The 17,410-nt window shown below is 32.1% G+C and overlaps 3 protein-coding genes, 2 long non-coding RNA genes and 1 pseudogene across 10 annotated transcripts in view; 2 read left to right on the forward strand and 4 right to left on the reverse strand.

The window, feature by feature from the left end:
* LOC143897101 (uncharacterized) overlaps positions 1–17,410 on the forward strand; it is a 195,954-nt gene that overhangs the window by 71,854 nt on the left and 106,690 nt on the right. The gene's annotated exons all lie outside the window — the stretch shown is intronic.
* LOC143896972 (odorant receptor 13a-like) lies at positions 100–4,820 on the reverse strand (annotated as a pseudogene). Its single transcript, XR_013256806.1, has 5 exons — positions 4,535–4,820; positions 3,751–4,096; positions 3,281–3,508; positions 2,976–3,098; positions 100–708 (listed from the first exon to the last, which is right to left on the reverse strand). The product of XR_013256806.1 is annotated as an odorant receptor 13a-like (transcript).
* Positions 5,914–9,002, reverse strand: LOC143896969 (odorant receptor Or2-like). 3 transcript variants are annotated; one of them, XM_077405197.1, is made up of 7 exons: positions 8,562–9,002; positions 8,011–8,356; positions 7,506–7,742; positions 7,020–7,133; positions 6,724–6,879; positions 6,156–6,272; positions 5,914–6,031 (listed from the first exon to the last, which is right to left on the reverse strand). In XM_077405197.1, the coding sequence occupies exons 1-7, from the start codon at positions 8,816–8,818 to the stop codon at positions 6,008–6,010; spliced, it is 1,251 nt and encodes a 416-aa protein (XP_077261323.1). In that variant the 5' UTR covers positions 8,819–9,002; the 3' UTR covers positions 5,914–6,007. The 3 variants fall into 3 exon arrangements, 2 of the variants coding, with proteins under 2 accessions (XP_077261323.1, XP_077261324.1); XR_013256805.1 differs by lacking the exon at positions 5,914–6,031 and adding an exon at positions 6,347–6,618 and having other exon boundaries at positions 8,562–9,000; XM_077405198.1 differs by lacking the exons at positions 5,914–6,031; positions 6,156–6,272 and adding an exon at positions 6,292–6,618 and having other exon boundaries at positions 8,562–9,000.
* Positions 9,994–12,724, reverse strand: LOC143896971 (odorant receptor Or2-like). Of its 2 annotated transcripts, XM_077405199.1 has the most exons (7): positions 12,301–12,724; positions 12,132–12,173; positions 11,462–11,807; positions 10,998–11,228; positions 10,648–10,761; positions 10,382–10,537; positions 9,994–10,243 (listed from the first exon to the last, which is right to left on the reverse strand). In XM_077405199.1, the coding sequence occupies exons 1-7, from the start codon at positions 12,555–12,557 to the stop codon at positions 10,193–10,195; spliced, it is 1,197 nt and encodes a 398-aa protein (XP_077261325.1). In that variant the 5' UTR covers positions 12,558–12,724; the 3' UTR covers positions 9,994–10,192. The 2 variants fall into 2 exon arrangements, with proteins under 2 accessions (XP_077261325.1, XP_077261326.1); XM_077405200.1 differs by lacking the exon at positions 12,132–12,173 and having other exon boundaries at positions 9,998–10,243; positions 12,301–12,715.
* LOC143896974 (uncharacterized) lies at positions 12,820–15,810 on the forward strand. Its single transcript, XR_013256807.1, has 5 exons — positions 12,820–13,115; positions 13,937–14,017; positions 14,211–14,270; positions 15,193–15,307; positions 15,427–15,810. It is a non-coding gene; the product is annotated as an uncharacterized LOC143896974 (long non-coding RNA).
* On the reverse strand, positions 13,568–16,952 carry LOC143896973 (odorant receptor 22c-like). Of its 2 annotated transcripts, none has more exons than XM_077405203.1 (6): positions 15,817–16,952; positions 15,080–15,422; positions 14,650–14,886; positions 14,375–14,488; positions 14,225–14,262; positions 13,568–13,868 (listed from the first exon to the last, which is right to left on the reverse strand). In XM_077405203.1, coding segments are annotated over exons 1-6 (990 nt in total). In that variant the 5' UTR covers positions 16,074–16,952; the 3' UTR covers positions 13,568–13,867. The 2 variants fall into 2 exon arrangements, with proteins under 2 accessions (XP_077261329.1, XP_077261328.1); XM_077405202.1 differs by having other exon boundaries at positions 13,570–13,868; positions 14,107–14,262.

Here is a 17,410-nt window from a genome sequence, read left to right on the forward strand (position 1 = left end):
GGGTCGCACCGGAAAGGAAGGGATGATAGCCGCGGGATTCTTGGAAATCGAGAATACACTCTAACGATCTCTTTTTTAAATCAAGATTTCGTATTGCAGTTTAAAGGCCATATAGTTTGATATTATTCTGTAAATAATTTTATTGCTAATTAAATTATATATTATCTCAAAGTATGTATGTTCGAAGAAATATATTGTGTTAGGCGCTTATCTAATTAGTGAATTTATATATTACTGGATACATATTTAAGATTGTTAATTGAAAGTCAAAGAGAAACGCGGTGCTCACTGTATCGCTAATAACACCGATATAATTATTGATATTCCATAAAATTTATAATCTATAACAACGTCAGAGTTTAAATTTAATTTAACATTTGTTATTATACCCAAGCTATCGTTATGAGAATGTAATACTTATACTTATAAAGTAATCTATGTGATAAAAAGAGCTATATGAGCACAAACATAAACCTGGAGATATATAATTACGGCAAATGTTACGTGTGTATTGTACAACTAGATAAATTACATACTATGTACGAATCTTACTCTTGCGAAGCATTGCAACAAGAGATCCATCATTTTCCCAATTGTGAGCGTCAGCTGCTTCTGCGATCTCAGTGTTACGAATAACAGAATGTGATTGTGTTTAAGTTCTAGATTGTACCAGGCACAATTATACGCAGCGGATCCAACAGTTTTGCTCTGCAAAAGTAAAAATAATGAAATACAAAGAATAAATATTTTATATATATTTTTTTTTTTTATAGTAGTAGACGGTATAAAGTTTTTATTGGTATAATTTATTTGCCTTAAACATAGTAAATAGTACTCGATAAATTAAGTTTCCCTCAGCTGCGGCGTGTATACCGGAGTTACCTTATATGATACAAATAATTCGTCGAAACCGCGAATAGTTTATCGATGCAACAATTTATATGCAATGCATGAAGAAATTAACAAGATACGCACAATGCAAATACGTAATTAATTTTGCGGAATAAAATACTTATTTTTATTTATTTATACCATTTAACGTCTGTGTGTGTGTGTGTGTGTGTGTGTGTGTGTGTGTGTGTGTGTGTGTGTGTGTGTGTGTTTTACACTCACAAACACATATGACTAAAATTCTAAAATTAAATTATCACAGTGTTTCATACAAATTACAATAGTGCGATGTATAAATATAAATATTTGATATTTTCCGAGAACTAAATAATCTGATGTTTCTGGATTATTTTATTTATAATAATGACGGTAAATTTGCATTTATTTACGTTAGTTTTTGTTTGGCAGTATATTGTATACTAAAATTGGATATATTAATTTCGGATATCAGCCTCGCCAATCAACAATGCAGGATATTTATTTGACTACCCACGTACGAAGTTTAAAAAGAAAAAGTCCACTGAAAATGATGACTCATGTTTAAATCGCAGTAAGTTGCAATATATATATATATATATATATATTTGTCAACCACAGTTTGACGTTACATCTAATATCCGGGTGAAGACTGGGAGGGGTCGTAAGAGGTCATCACACACAGGTGCGCCTCTAAGCCAACGGCCAATAGGAGTTGCACATTAAATATTTGTATCGTATCATGAGCACGCATTCGTCGCTGCTCTTCCCCACTTTGATAAAAGAATGGAACAGGCAGAATTATTTCTCCCTCTTTCGTGCACGCGGTGACGTGATCGCAAATTGTTTGTCTTAAGCATGCAACGATACACGCGGCATACAGGCGGGGCGACGTCCGATGATGAATCAAGCTTGGGGATCCTTCAAAAAGTTTTTGAAATCTAGAGGGTGAAGAGACTTCGATGAAGAAGCAGAAAACTGAATTGCGCGATGCTACGGGAACGTGTATATTGTGTATATCTGAATGTGCATTAGTGTTGTAAAATATTCAGCGACAGATTTAGTCTGGATATTGGATGACGAATACAAAAGTAAGTAGTTTATGGAATAATATTGGAATATATATGTCACGCTTCGTCGTACAAAACGTTTTAACAACGTCAATACTGAAGAAATATTTATTTGAGAAATATTGATCTTTGAATTTGCTTTTGCCTCTAACTTTAACTATTGGCCGGTATTCATAGTCGGTTCTTATATTTAAGGCCATCTTAAGTACAATCTTAAGATATCATTAACCAATCACAGAGCCGTATTAGCATGTTAAGATATTACTTAAGACGGTCTTGAAATAAGATCTGATTATGAATACCGGCTTATGTGTACATAATATCTCAGAATGTCAGATCGTAGTTTAAATTTTGCATCATGTTCTTTACTCCAAATATATACATATTTAGAAAACAGCCTGTATTGTTAGGTGTTTTTCTAACTAGTAATTTGCACATTATTTGATGTGTGTTTGACAAGCAATCAGCTGAGAAGGTCGACGAGATGGATCTGATGTTCATTGGATCGCCAACATCACCGATAAATACGATTCCGAACCATTTATGATCTATAACAAGTGTCATTCTTTGTATTAAAAGTAAAGACTATTTTTATAATTATAAATTTATAACAGATTATATTAAATTATTGCAAACAGGCGCGCTTCAATTATGGGTAAAAATCTACATAAGTAAATCAATTCTAAGAAAGAGAAAAGTGAATATGTTATAACAAACATTATATATATGTAAATAATGTGCAAAATTAGTATGTGTGTTATACGTATAATTTTTACACTTGCGAAATATTCGCAACAGTAAGTGTTAGTTGCTTTTGCGATCTTAAGGTTTCCAATTATACCATGCGGAATTATATGCTATGTTTCCGATCGCTTTACTCTAGGAAGATGGAAATTATGAAAAAGATTTTCAATACATTCCACAAATATTTGTTTTAATATAATGTCTGATAACTTATTTTTTCAATATCTTAACATACAGAATTTTTAAAATTATTTGTCATTTTATTATTGTTATAAATATCATTTTGTTGCTAACCTTGTTATTTAGAATATTTAGATATTCTCCAGCAAAACAGAATACAAATATTTCTAAATTCGTCATAGCATAAAATAAGAGAGATCTTATTATCTGCTTTGTCGCATCGGGTGTACCTGTTGCCTGTAAACGAAAAATAAAATTATTACCTTATTGTGCATTATAAATAGTTGTTTCTATTTACAAATCTCATGTGTATTATAAAATATAAGGCAATTAATTAAAGTAGTCGTGCACTTATTAACAAGCCCACGATAAGCTGCAATCATTAATATGCAGTATTTTAATTTCCACATTTTACTCACGCTTACTATGAGGAATCCCAATGAGCAAATCATTACTGTGTTGGATGCAAACTGCAGCAATGCAATGCAAGAGTATAGATTTTCGACGTTCTTCGAGAACTTAATAATTTTCTGATATTTCTGAATTATTTTATCCGTACTGATTGATTTATGTTTCTTTTCACTCTCCTTGGGTGCGAAATTAATCAATCAGCAGCGCAGAATATCCATTTGGCCTACATGTAAAAGCTGGAAATAAAGAATATGTAGCACAACACTAAAATCGTATCAATTCTTTTTATGTTCGAGTATTAGAAGAAAGGACATGTAACACGGGACATGAGAGAAACAAATTCCACGAGACAACGATCCAACTTTATACACTCAAACTCTTGCCAGATATTAATATTGGATGATTTGTTATATCTATCATTTATTGTTATTGTTGTAACTGTCGTTCGCGAGAATTGCTTATACATCCCTTAACTTACCAATGTTAAAAGCAAAGCATTTACAGCACCAGCAGCCCAGCTGCACATGATGACGTATACGGTTTGCGTAATTAGAATCATTTTATACGTTCTTTGTGTGTTCACGTCGAAGGGAAGTTCCGTTTTGTGAATGTAGGGTGGCTTGGACGTGTGATCACTGATATCGTCATTGGCCAGCATGATGCGCGTGCTGTATGCGATGGCGCTTAACGTATGAAGAATTATCATTGCGTTAGTGATGCGACTCGATAATTTCGCTTTGCATATCGTTTCATGCATGTTGACCTCGTTGTTGACACAACTGTCCCAGTCTTCCGTCATCATTTCCAAGGTTTTGATGAATTCTCTGTGGATGATTTGGTACGTCGATTATCCTATCCGATTACGAAAAAAGATTATTTCAAGTTTTTAGAAAATTTATCGTCTCCCAAATATTACTGGATAACTCTAGCAGAGTCTAGCAAATCAATATTATGTCACAACATTTTAGCTTTTCCGCTTTGTACATTTTTTTTAAATTTAATGAGAATGCAAAATCATATTAAACGCGCGTAAATATACATGATGTAATTACTAAACGCAATTTTAGAATGTATATATATATATATATATATATACATATATATATATAATTAAATTATTGAACACAAATTTTAAATCAATGAATGGATTATAGATTTTCTTTCGCCACGAAAACACATTTAACTGTAATTTGATTATAAACTCATCATTGATTATAAATTATTCACATCATTATTTATGTGTGTATAATCGTATTACTTACCGCTGATTTAACCAAAACACAACAAATTTTGTCATCACTTTCATGTATATGCTAGGAAGCTACTCAAGCAATTCATTAAATTGAAAAGATCATCGGAATGGAAATGTACTTGAAGGTAACGATAATGGTAGAATTAAACAATTATTATCGAGATAATCCAAAATATTCTGCAAAACGAAATGCACGATGTGCCTGGCCATATACCGAACAAAGTGAACACAACTTTTATTGTGCGATTAATTGTGCTCTTCCGGATCATAATGTTTTTCTTTACCTCTTTTTCCATACGCGCGCGAGCACACCAAAATGTATAATAAGTATTTTTAACGAAGCAAAAGGAAATACAATGTGAACTTGATCATGTACGTCCACCAGATGTACGTTTCGATGGATTGACGTACACCACAGAATTGCTGCGTAAAGATTGGGCGTTCCTAAAAGGTCATCGCACGAATTCACCCTTGGATTGTCGACCAATGGAAAAAACTCATTAAATATTTTTACCGTCCTGCGTGCAGACCATCTATAGGTACATCTGTCGCAGGTCCTAACAATTTTAATGAAAAGGAGGGAACACACAGGTGGGGTCAGCTCTCTCTCTCTCTCTCTCTCTCTCTCTCTCTCTCTCTCTCTCTCTCTCTCTCTCTCTCTCTCTCTTTCTCTCTTTCTCTCTCTCTCTTGAGAGCCGATGTTGTGATAGAAAATTGCTTTCTTAAAGTAAGCAATGATACACTTGGACATATTAGGCATAGGTATGGTATATTCGATTGCAAGTCGTGCTCAGTGAGCTTTGGAAACATTTTGAAGTTTAGAGAGCGAAAGAAAATAAAAAATTAAATTACTGCGTATCTAGCATTGCGTGTTATATCTTTACACCGCAAATTCTTAGCTTGAAGAAAGAGATCCACGATTTCTCTTTCCAATCTTTCCATAAGAAATTGAGATACGGCAACTTTTACAGAGAACAGTACAGTGTATATTATAATTTTATGTTATATTTTAGGTAAATTATCTTTATGTTATAGAATATGTTTGGGAAAATATGCAATACTAATGTCTGTTAGTGTAACTAGTGAAAACGCGTTTTTAAAAGTCGCTCCACGACTATTGATTAAATGTTATCGAGGTGAACGTGCGGATGTTTATTGCATCGCTAACAACACTGACAGGTATAGGATCCCGAAGCATTCATGATCTATAACAATGTTGTTTGCACTAGGAATTAATATTTATGCAAATGGAATATTACTACAAGAAAAAGAGCGCTCATAAAGGAGAATACGGTCTAGTAAATACTGCTAGAATAGAAAGATAGAGCTAAATTTTTTATTTTTCTTGAATCTTATACTTGCAAAGGATTTCAAGATGAGATCTATTAGCTGGCTAGCTGTTACCGTTAATTGCCTCTGAGATCTTAATATTATAAATAATAAAATTCGAATATCTTTAGATTTCAAACTGTACCATCCACAATTATACGTTGCAAATTTGATCTCTCTACAAGACATTTGTAATATTAGTTTAATAATAAAGTCTAATTATGCCTTATTTTATAAAAAAAAATACATAAATACTGTTATTAGTAATTTTATTGTTGTAGTAATTATCTTTCATCGCTGACCTTATTGCTCAAATACTGTCCAGCGTAGCAAAATATAAATGCCTCCAGATTCGTTGTCGTATAGAATAAAAGATTGCTTTTTATAATCTGCTCCATAGCATCAGCAGTATCAATTGCCTGAGGAAATTAAGGAGATATAATAGTATAATTCTTTCGCGTAGGATACGTAATAAAATATTTTAATATTTTACCTCAAATTGTGCAAGAAAAAATTCCTGATTTTTATGACACTTACGCAGAATCTGATTACATTGTAATGTATTGTAATTTTAGAGAGAACGATTCAGATTATTGTTTAATATTTGTATGTATTTGGAGAAATATACTGTATTATAACATGAATTTCTAGAACTATTGATATATGTATAATTCATAATTTTTTACTGTTGTTAAATAATCGATCATCTAGTATTTATCGCATCGCCAATAGCATCGACAGAAATGATCCCGAAGCATTTATGATCTAAAGAATTATTTTTGCATTACATAATTCAAAATCTCTGTTTTTAATATTAAAAAAGAATGTTTTATCGTATAAATAGAGTTTTTATATACATATAAATCTTACACTTGTAAAAGATTGCAAGGATAAATCCATCATCTTTCCAGCTGTAAGTGTCAATTGTTTTTGCGATCTTAACATGATAAATAACAGGGCACGACTATCTTTAGTTTTCATGTCATACCACGCAGAGTTGTACGCCGCAAAACTAATTTCTTTGTTCTATAAAGATGGAAATAATAGAGAAATTTTTGATGTTTTGGTATTTTTTACAATATTTTTTTTAATTAGATGAAATATTTATTATTAACAATTTACGACAATTATTAGTACTTTATTATAAATATTACTTTATTGCTAACCTTGTTTTTCAGATATTCTCCAGCAAAGCAAAATATATACGCTTCGAGATTTGTTATAACGAAAAAGAAAAAAGATCTCACTATTTGCTTTGTCGCATTAGGGCTACCGATTGTCTACGACATTGCATAACAACAAAATGTGCGAAAAATTATTAAGTATAAAGTTAGTGTATATATAATTAATATATAGTATATAAGTGTATATTAATAAAAATAATATATTTAATTATTGTATTATATTAGTTATTATATATTAGTTGTTATATTATATTAGTTATTGTATTAATTGTTATATGCATATAAATTAATAACTCTTTAGGATACTTGTATATAACAAAATGTAAATAAAATTAATAAAAGCATAATTTAGATATCTGAAGTAAAATTGAATATTAAGGAATAAATGGAGATTTAATATTATCATATTATTTGTAATTATATTAGAGAAATACTACATAAGTTTACATTTAAAATAATCTTACTCACTGTTACGACAAGGAAAGTTAGCGCACAGATCATTAACGTGTTTGACACAAATTGCACCAGCGCAATATGTGTATAAAGGCTTTCTATATTCTTCGAAAAAAATATAATTTTTTTGTGCTTTTCAATAATTTTAGTCGTTGCGGCAGCGAGTGATTCACCTTTACTCGCATTTCCGGAGGGTGTGAGCTGCGTTAACCAATAACGCAAAATATCGATTTGGCCGGCTGTATGTAAGGTCTGGAAATAAAGATCCCGTTGCTTATGAAATAATCGACATCCGTAACTGGTTTGTATTCAAGCGGTGCAAAAGGATGCGGAATGGTACTATTAAAATACACGGAAATAGTAAATTGGGCAACATAGATAATTTAGCTCAAATTTTATATCTATATCGTGCTGGGCTTTTAAAATGCATACAATGTAGTTACTGCATAAATGAAATTTTAAAATTATTGTTCGAGTTATGTTTTTGAGCTTGAATATCGTTTGTACATCCTCAACTTACCAGAATTAATAACAAGGAATTTGTTGTACCAGACGACCAAGCCATCATGAATATAAAACACAATTCTGTTAGTAAAATAAATCTATATGTGCGTTGCGTGTTTACATCGAAAGGAACTTCTATCTTAGTGAGGAAGATTAATTCCGTCGTGTTACTGGTGACATCGACATTGGCCAGGATGACACCGATACTGAAGCTAACAACTGACATTGTATGAAGGGTGAGGATAATTTTGGTAATACGTTCCGACGTTTTAGCTTTGCTTGCTGTCTTGCGCATGCTGATATCGTCATTAGCACAGTCAATCCAATCCTTCTTCATTATTGTTAGCACCTCGATAAATTTTCTGTGGATGATGGTGCTCACCTATTATATTGTCGGTCTTAAAGTAATCTTAATTTTCACGCTGTAAATATTCATCTTTTTGGACATTTGTTATTTCCAAATGTCATATATGTAAACCAAACTTTCACATATTCTAACCAGAAAGTTTAATGGGATACTTTTGTAAATTGTTCCCAACTTTGTGTATATATATACACGTTACTTACGGCTGATTTAACCAAAGCACAAGGCATTTGAAAAGCACTTTGCCATTTGCCAAAACAACAGACAAGCTGTCCATAAAGTCCCAAAGTGTGGCAGAATGCATATGTATCACAACGTAACGGTAGCAACAGCACTGAGCGATTATCACTGAAACGATGAAAAACATTCTCCAGAATAGAGCGGATGATGCGCCTGGCCAAGCACCGCTCAAAGTGAGCATAAATTTCATCGTGCCATCAAGCGGATTCTGACGAACCATAATTTTCTATCTCTTTTTATTCTCGCCTATTCGTACAAGTAAATTTGTCCATATGTGACATATAGTAGAATAAAATGCTTCAGTGAAGCAAAAGAAATATGCTCCAATGCTCAAATTTGTATCTGTCTTTCGATGGACAGTCCGATGAATTATAGTTTATATCTCGATGGAAACTATACATCACAGAATATCTGCCTAAGACTGGGAAACAGAGAGAAATCTAAAAGATCATTAATACAAATACAACCTGCAGCAACTGTGTGTGATCAATGAAAGATGTTCATTAAATATTTTTATCGTACCGCGTGCACAGGCCGCAAATATATTTGTCGTCATTTTTCGCAAGTTTGTTGCAAGATAAGGGAAGAAAGCACGTTTCGCTTTTCCCTCTCGTGAATACTAGCAATACAACCGCAAAATTATCTACTTGAATATGCAATGATTCATGTGGAGATAGATATAGCTATGTATATCCGATGGTCAGTCATGTCCGACCCTTCAGGAAAGTTTTGAAATTTAGAGGCTAGATAATTGGAAGAAAGAAGAACGTGTGGGGAAACTTCACATTCGGTTGCTTATAGTGATTCCAAGTGTTTGTAATATTTTGTTATTAGCAATTCATGCCATGCTTTAGCAATGTAACAATAATTTTATAAATACACGAATTTCTGTGTGAAAATGAAGCAATTTATCACAATTCTAAATAAATCAGGACTAATTGCGCGCAAAGACAGGATATATATAAGTTTGGCGTGTATTACAGATTATTTTGTATAAAGACAATTAATCAAATAAGTATGTCGTGTTAATCACAAAAAATCATCATAAATGCAGGTATTAAAAAATAGGTTTTTTAATATAAATTTTACAATTTTACAAAAATTGACTAAATATTTTTATTCTGTTGCATGTACGATACATTCGTCATTTTTGTTGTCTGAGTGGCAGAAAATAGGGTCATTATTCTTTCGCTTGAGCGTTAGTCATGCAACAGCAGATTTGTTTTAAATATGTAATGATTCGTGCAGACGTATCGTCATATGACGATGATGTGTGATGATTCATTATGCCTACTACCCTTTAAAAAATCCCAAAATCTAAAGGGGAAGAATGAGTTTAACGCTACGAAAATTTATATTATTTTATTTCTCATAATTAGAATTGAAACAAATTTGTTTGTTGCATAGCGAAAAGTGTTTACGTTATTTCTTAACTGTAAATATATCGATGATTTAAACAGAAAAATAAGAAATTTTATAATTATCTTGCATTATATTTAGAAAAATATGTCATATTACAACGTGTATTTTTGTAACTAGTGATTTACGGATAACTTCCAAGTTTTCTGGGATTATTTAAAAATTATAGAACTGCTTATTGCATCGCCAACAGCATTGACAAATATGATCCCGAAGCATTCATGATCTAAAACAATATTGCCTCTTATTTTAAAAATCAGTATTTTTAATTTTAATAAGTAAATTTAGGTGCTTTTTTGTCCTTCATTTTTCTCTTCATCTTTAAAGGCGAGAAGTTCATGTATATAAATACTATAAATCTTACGCTTGTAAAAGATGCTAAGGAGAGATCCATCATCTTTCCTACTGTGAGTGTCAGCTGTTTCTGCGATCTTAATATGACAAATAACAGAAGACGACTTTCTGTACATTTTAAATCGTACCATTCACAGTTATATGCCGCGACACCAATTTCTTTGCTCTATGAAAATGGAAATAAAATAATTTATAGTATTCTTTCTAATTTTATGCGAGATGAAAGAAACAATTATATACTCGCAATGTTTTATCATTGTGATAAATATCACTAACCTTATTGTTCAAATATTCTCCAGCGTAGCAAAATATAAATGCTTCGAGATTTGTTATAGTGAAAAATAAAAATGATTTTATTATTTGTTCTACCGCATTAGGGCTACCGATTGCCTGCAATTTTGTACAAAAATATAATGTGCGAGTTATATTAAATATAAATAACTACATATAACTTTTTACTATGATATGTATAATAAAAAGTGAGCGAATTTATAAACGAGAAAAACTTGAACAGAACATGTAATAGAATATTAAAAAATAAATAAATTTATATTTAATAATATTATATTATTAGCAACTATTTGAAGAATTACAATAATTTTGTATTCAATGCTATTATTACTCACTGTTACTATAACGAAACCTAGCGAGCATATCATTATCGTGTTTGACACAAATTGAAGCAATGCGATATATGAATAAAGACTTTCAATGTTTTTTGAAAAACTGATAATTTTTTGGTGTTTTTGAATAATTTTACTCGTAGTCATAGCAATTGATTCGCCCTCATTCTTACGAGACACAAGTTGCGTCAGCCGGTGACGCATAATTTCGATTTGGCCAGCCGTATGTAAAGTCTGAAAATAAAAATACAATTATACATGTGAAATTAATTATAATTCACGAATGAGATTAATATTTAAGCAGTGCATCAGATAAACTTACAACGTGCCAAATAATATAATTAAAATCAATATAAATAAAAAATTGTGTGAACCATATATATTTAATTTATAAATGCATACTATTATTTTTAATTAAATACAACCTTATGAGGTTGTATGAAGTGGAGAATGGAATCTCAACTTACCAATGTTAATAATAAAGAGTTTGTTATACCAGCCGCCCATCCACAAAGAATCATAAGCAAAAATTCTGCGATTAAAATGATTCTGTATGTGGACTGCGTGTTTATGTCGAAAGGAATTTCTAGCTTATTGATTAAAGGAAGTTCTTTCGTAGTGTCAGTGACATCGGCATCGGCCAGGATGATACCGATGCAATATGCAACAATTGTCACCGTGTGAAGGGTGACGACCGCATTTGCAATACGATCCGATATTTTCGCTTTGCGTGCTATCTCGCGCATACTAATGTCATTATTAGTGCAATCGCTCCAGTCTTCCGTCATCACTGCCAAGATTTCGATGAATTTTCTGTGGATGATTATTTTCATTTAATCGTAAGATAATCTTAAAGATAATCTTAATTATCGTCACGTAAATTGGTCTCTTTAAAGATTTGTTATCTTTAGATATTACAACTAATTGTCCATGCTTTTTATTCACCAATAATCTTTGCTCATAAATTATTAATATGATAAAATATATTGACAGTAAAAATGAAAAGTAGGATGCAATTGTATTTTTAAGTGAGAGAGCGCTTTACAATATTTTCTCACCTGAAATCGGTCGAATCGCTATGTGATGTACATTGTTTTAAAAAAGAAAGTTTTGTGGCTAATATAATATATTACTCACAATTCTACTTTTGAGAAGAAAGCTATTGTACAAATAAATCTTCTGAAAAATTATGGTTCTGGAGTTACAGCATCTTTCGTTGGAGCTTTGATATGAGTGCATATTAATCGTAACATTTTTTTCCGAATGTTTCTAAACGTTATAATAATTTATATTTTATATTACTTACCGCTGATTTAACCAAAACACAATGAATTTGATAATTATTTTGGAATACGCAAGGAAACTGGACAGACAGTCCATCAAATCCAAGATTTCGGCAGAATATACGTGTGTCAGAAAATAACGATAGTGGCAGAATAGAGTAACTGTCAAAGAAACGACCCAAAATATTCTGCAGAGCAGAACGTACGGTGTACCCGGCCAAATACCACACATAGTGAGCATAAACCTCAACGTGCGGTTAAGCGTACTTTTACGAGCCATAATTTCTTATTTCTTTTTGTCCTCCGTTGTTTACAGCGAATCCATCAAGATGTGTATAACAGAACAAAAATCTTTGGGGTAAAAGAAAGATAAAAGAAATATTTTCTGATCAAAGCGCGCGTTTCGATGACAGTTCTACGTGTATTATAGAATATCTGCGTGAAGGAAACTGGATATTCTAAGAAATCAGCAAGTCCAACCTTCGGTAATTGATCGCAATTGGAAGTTGCTCATTAAATATTTTTATCCCGCCGAGCGTATAGATCGCGAATACATTTTGTCGTGGTTTTTCATGAATTTAATGTAAGAAACGGAAAGATAGATAAGGTCTTCTCTCTTCCCCTCTCTTTTGTGCGCTGGTACAAGCTACAATCGCGAATTGTCCCCTTTAAATATGCAACGATACATGCGGACGTAGATACGGCAATGTATATCCGACGGTCAGTCGTAACCACGGTGCTTCAGGAAAGTTTTAATCTCTAGAGGATGAAGAGCCGGGGAGAGAGAATTATGTGCAACACTACAAACTTTACATCGCTTCGTTTGTAATAGCTGAATGTGGGTTTGTGTTATAGAAATATCTGTACTGATGAAACTCATAATTATAGGACAAATGCACGGATTTGTACCTGAAAATGTACGTGAAATGATGGATTACATGTAAATCAGAATTTACGTAGATGAAAATATTTAAAACAGATTAAATATTATATTGCTGTTAAATTGTATTAAGACTTTTTATTTTGTATTTTTTATATATGTATGTGCAAATTAATTTTTAGCGTTACATTTTTATAACGAGTGTTGTATATATCTAGTTATTTAATCGTTTTATTCAATATATATATATATATTTTTAGTCAATTTTTTTTTACTAAAAAAGTATGCAAATGTGTATAAAGCTGACATGGAAAATATAAAAGTTATATCAGGCTGCTATACTCTTTGTTGATTTAATTTTAATTAATGACGTTACGGATATGTAGTATTATAAAATTTTATGATTCTTGGGAAATGAGGATTTATTAAGGTGTTGTAACAACATGAAGAATGACATATCTTTTCATATTATCTGTAAATGATTATTATTTTAAGGTATCTAAATCATTACTATTTTAAACTACATTTTACTAGGCCATTTCTATATTATGAAAATATATATTGTACTATATTTTCTATCATGTTTCTATCACTGAAGATATATGTACATGATATACGCTTCAGGACTATTGTATAAAAATCTTCAAATATATGATGTGTTTATTGCATAGCCAGCAATACTGACAAATATGATCCCGAAGCTTTCATTATCTATAATAAAGTATGAATTTTTTGTATTAGAAATTAATATTTTAAAAGATTATAAATTTTGTTATCAGGAAAAATTCATTTTGAACATTGCTATAAGAAATTTACAAACTTAACGGATTGGTATAGAAGAAGTGTAACGTAGACAAAAGGTAAATTTTATGTAGAAAGTATCTTGATACAAATATTATGTATACAATTATTGTCCAAAATTATTTTGTGTGTTGCGTATAAATCTTACACTTGTAAAAGATTCTAAGGAAAGATCCATTATTTTTCCGACTGTAAGTGTCAATTGTTTCTGCGCTCTCAATATCACGAATATCAAATTACGACTGTTTTTAGGTTTCATTTCGTACCAAGTGGAATTGTACGCCGCATTTCCGATGGCTTTACTCTAAAAAGGTGCGGAGATAGTTAAGGGATCGTCATGACGCGCGATGTCCTCTAATTCGACAAATTCAAATAACCGCGTTATTAACCGTCATAATTATTGTCCCGTGTCTAACCTTGTTTTTTAAATATTCTCCTGCGTAACAAAATATGAACGCTTCGAGATTCGTTACGGTGTAAAATAAAAGAGACCTTACTATGTGCTCCGTTGCGTCGGGACTACCAATTGCCTGCAATATCGAAACAGCAATTATTATATCTTCAAAATTAAAAATAAACGTCTGTGTTAGTCTAATGCATTGCAAAGAATTTATTTTATAACAAAAAAGCACGGCTAAGTTTTTATGGAATGTAATGTTCACTATGCGTAATACTTAATGTCTTCACTCGCCGTTACAATAAGAAACCCCAAGGAGCAAATCAGCACGGTGTTCGATGTGAATTGCACTAACGCGATGTATGTATATAGATCCTCAATGTATTCCGAAAAGTTAATGATTCGTTGATGCTTGCGAATGATTTTAGTCGTCGCAACGGCGACAGATTCAGATCTTTCTTCATTTCCCCTCGGTACGAGCTCGGTTAACCAGCAGCGCAGAATATCCATCTGACCACCTACGTGTAAAGTCTGAAATATAAGAATTGCACGTTGTGTTTATTCAAATTGATCGAAGTTCGAAATGATATACGTTTAAACAGCATGAAAAAAAATATTGTTTTTAAATAATTAATTGGTTGAAATATTAATTGACAATTATTTTTATAATTACCAAATTTGCACTTTATGACAAGTGCTGCATTTCGCACGCATTGCAACTTACCAAAGTTAAGAGCAAGGCGTTCAGTAGACCCGTACCACAGCCGGACATAATGAGATGCACGAATTGCATGCCCAATAGCGTTTTATACATGCGTTTTGTGTTTATGTCGACAGGAAGCTCCACCTTTAAGAGAAGAGGTAATTCGGACTGACTGGTGACGTCGACGTCGGCCAAGAAAATGCCGATACTGTACGCAACGATGGTCAACGTGTGAAGAGTGAACATCGCGTTAGTAATACGGTTTGCTAATTTAGCTTTGTATACCGTTTCGCGCATGTTAATGTCGCTGCCAGCGCAATCGTTCCAATCTTCTGCCATCATCGTCAAGATCTCGATGAATTTTCTAGGAATTATTTGGTATCGTGAATTATTCCATTATTCCACCGCGGCTGTGGAAGAAACTATAATACATAGGAGCTTATGTATTTAGAGAAGTATATTACAAAAAACACTTATATAGTTATATTAATATATCTATATATTTTTGTCTTAATTTTTTTAAACAATATTTTATTTATTTTATTTCCTTACATTCGGGAGAAGAAAAATAGGTGAACACACTTATCGACAAAATTTAGACAGAAAGTAAATATTTGTGAATGGTTAAATATTGTATTTATCTATACGTATATATATTGATTATAAATATAGATCATATTGATAAAAAATGATGAAATAATTTTGGAGTAATACACGTACAAATCATTTATATATTATGTAGCACACATATTACTTACCGCTCATTAAGCCAAAATATAATCAACTTAATCGAAAATTTTACTTGCGTTAAAAAACTACTGAAACAGTCCATCAAGTCAAAAAGATCGTTAGAATGCAAATGCATTAAAAGATAACGGTAGTGGCAAATTTCATCTGTTGCTAACGCGATAATCCAATATGTCCTGCAAATCATAATACACGATGTGCCTGGCCATATACCGCATAGAGTGAGCATTAATTTTAACGTGCGATTAATTGTGCTTTTACGCGTCATAATCCCTTATTTCTCTTTCGTTCTCGCGCTTCTTACGCGAAGGAAAGTATCGATTTAAACGCAACAGGACAAACGCTCTTTCAGGAAGGTAAAATAACTCTGTTTTCTCTTTCTATCTTTCTCTCTTTGTCACTCCATGCATTTGCCAATGAGGACTCGATGTGTATTGTAGAATATCTGCATAAAGACTGGGGAGTCCTACAATGTAATCAAATGGACGCTCTCTACCATGATCGGCCAATGAGAGTATCTCATTAAATATTTTTATTGTGCCGCATGCAGCCCTCGCTCGCGCACGCTTTACCGTAGCTTCTCGCAATATTGATACAAGAAGAGAGAGAACACGTAGGGTCATGTCTCCTTCTCTTGGACGTCGATGATGTAATCGTGTATTTAAATATGCAATGATTCGTGCGAACGCGAACGTGGCGACGTACACGTCCGACGGTCAGTCATATTTTAGCGCACTCCGGAAAAGTTTTTAAGTTCATGCGCGCTGGAGTAGTGGTGAAACAACGGAGAAACCCCTCCAAGTGTTACGAAAATCTTGCATGCATGGCAGTTTGCAGCGCATTAGTGCAGGATAATGTATTTATAGTGGTAATATTTATAAAAAATCAACAAGTGCGTAGATGCATAGGCAAAAATGCATAGTGTGTAGAATGTGTTTACATGCGCAGAAATATATTTGAAGAGTTCAGAAATTGTGTCCTACAGAAGCTATATAGAAGTACATATAATTTTTCTCACACTAGCAAGAAGAATATCATGACTTCTATGTTAAAATTTTCTGTTTATAGTTAGTAACTATGTATATTACGTTGATGTCTAGAAGTATAAATTTAAAAAATATTTATGTGTGTGTATGTGTATATTATATACGTACATTCTACATTATACATACATAAATACATATACATATATATATATATATATATATATATACAATAATATATGTATACGTATGTATATACTGTCCTAATATGTTTTCTAAATTAGAGAAATCAACAGATATGTTCTTGGTTTGTTACTTGACGACTATTATTTAGGAAAGATATACATTACGGCGCGCTTATTTCATTGCCAGCAGTACCGATAAATACGATCCCGAAGCCTTCATGATCTACGAAAATGTTGCCCTCATTAGCGATAAAGAACAACATATGTGAAAAAATTTATATGCTAGAAAGATTTACTTCAAACGATAATAATTATTCGTCTGTACAAATGTATGTTAAATACCAGAAATATTATGTGTGCATTTTAAGAAGAAATAACCTTTTGCAATTTAAAAAAAAAGAGCGAACAGAGTCGTCTTGCGTTTCCTCCGCTGACAA

Source organism: Temnothorax americanus, unplaced genomic scaffold, assembly GCF_048541705.1.
Source record: "Temnothorax americanus isolate GAGA-0224 unplaced genomic scaffold, ASM4854170v1 Scaffold2, whole genome shotgun sequence".
In the NCBI taxonomy this organism is placed as follows: domain Eukaryota; kingdom Metazoa; phylum Arthropoda; class Insecta; order Hymenoptera; family Formicidae; genus Temnothorax; species Temnothorax americanus.

Bases quoted from the DNA above. Each gene is read 5' to 3' on its own strand.
- LOC143896969 (XM_077405197.1), bottom strand. From the start codon at position 8,818: ATGGTTCGTCAGAATCCGCTTGATGGCACGATGAAATTTATGCTCACT. The intron at 7,743-8,010 runs GTAAGTTGAGGA...CTTTATTTCCAG, and splicing joins ATTCCTTGTTATTAATTCTG to ACCTTACATACAGCCGGCCA. The intron at 7,134-7,505 runs GTGAGTAAGATT...GCAATGTCGTAG, and splicing joins TAACTTTCCTTGTCGTAACA to ACAATCGGTAGCCCTAATGC.
- LOC143896971 (XM_077405199.1), bottom strand. From the start codon at position 12,557: ATGGCTCGTAAAAGTACGCTTAACCGCACGTTGAGGTTTATGCTCACT. The intron at 12,174-12,300 runs GTAAGTAATATA...ATAATTTTTCAG, and splicing joins GTGTTTTGGTTAAATCAGCG to AAGATTTATTTGTACAATAG. The intron at 10,762-10,997 runs GTGAGTAATAAT...ACAAAATTGCAG, and splicing joins TAGGTTTCGTTATAGTAACA to GCAATCGGTAGCCCTAATGC.
- LOC143896973 (XM_077405202.1), bottom strand. From the start codon at position 16,073: ATGACGCGTAAAAGCACAATTAATCGCACGTTAAAATTAATGCTCACT. The intron at 15,423-15,816 runs GTAAGTAATATG...AATAATTCCTAG, and splicing joins ATATTTTGGCTTAATGAGCG to AAAATTCATCGAGATCTTGA. The intron at 14,887-15,079 runs GTAAGTTGCAAT...CTTATATTTCAG, and splicing joins ACGCCTTGCTCTTAACTTTG to ACTTTACACGTAGGTGGTCA.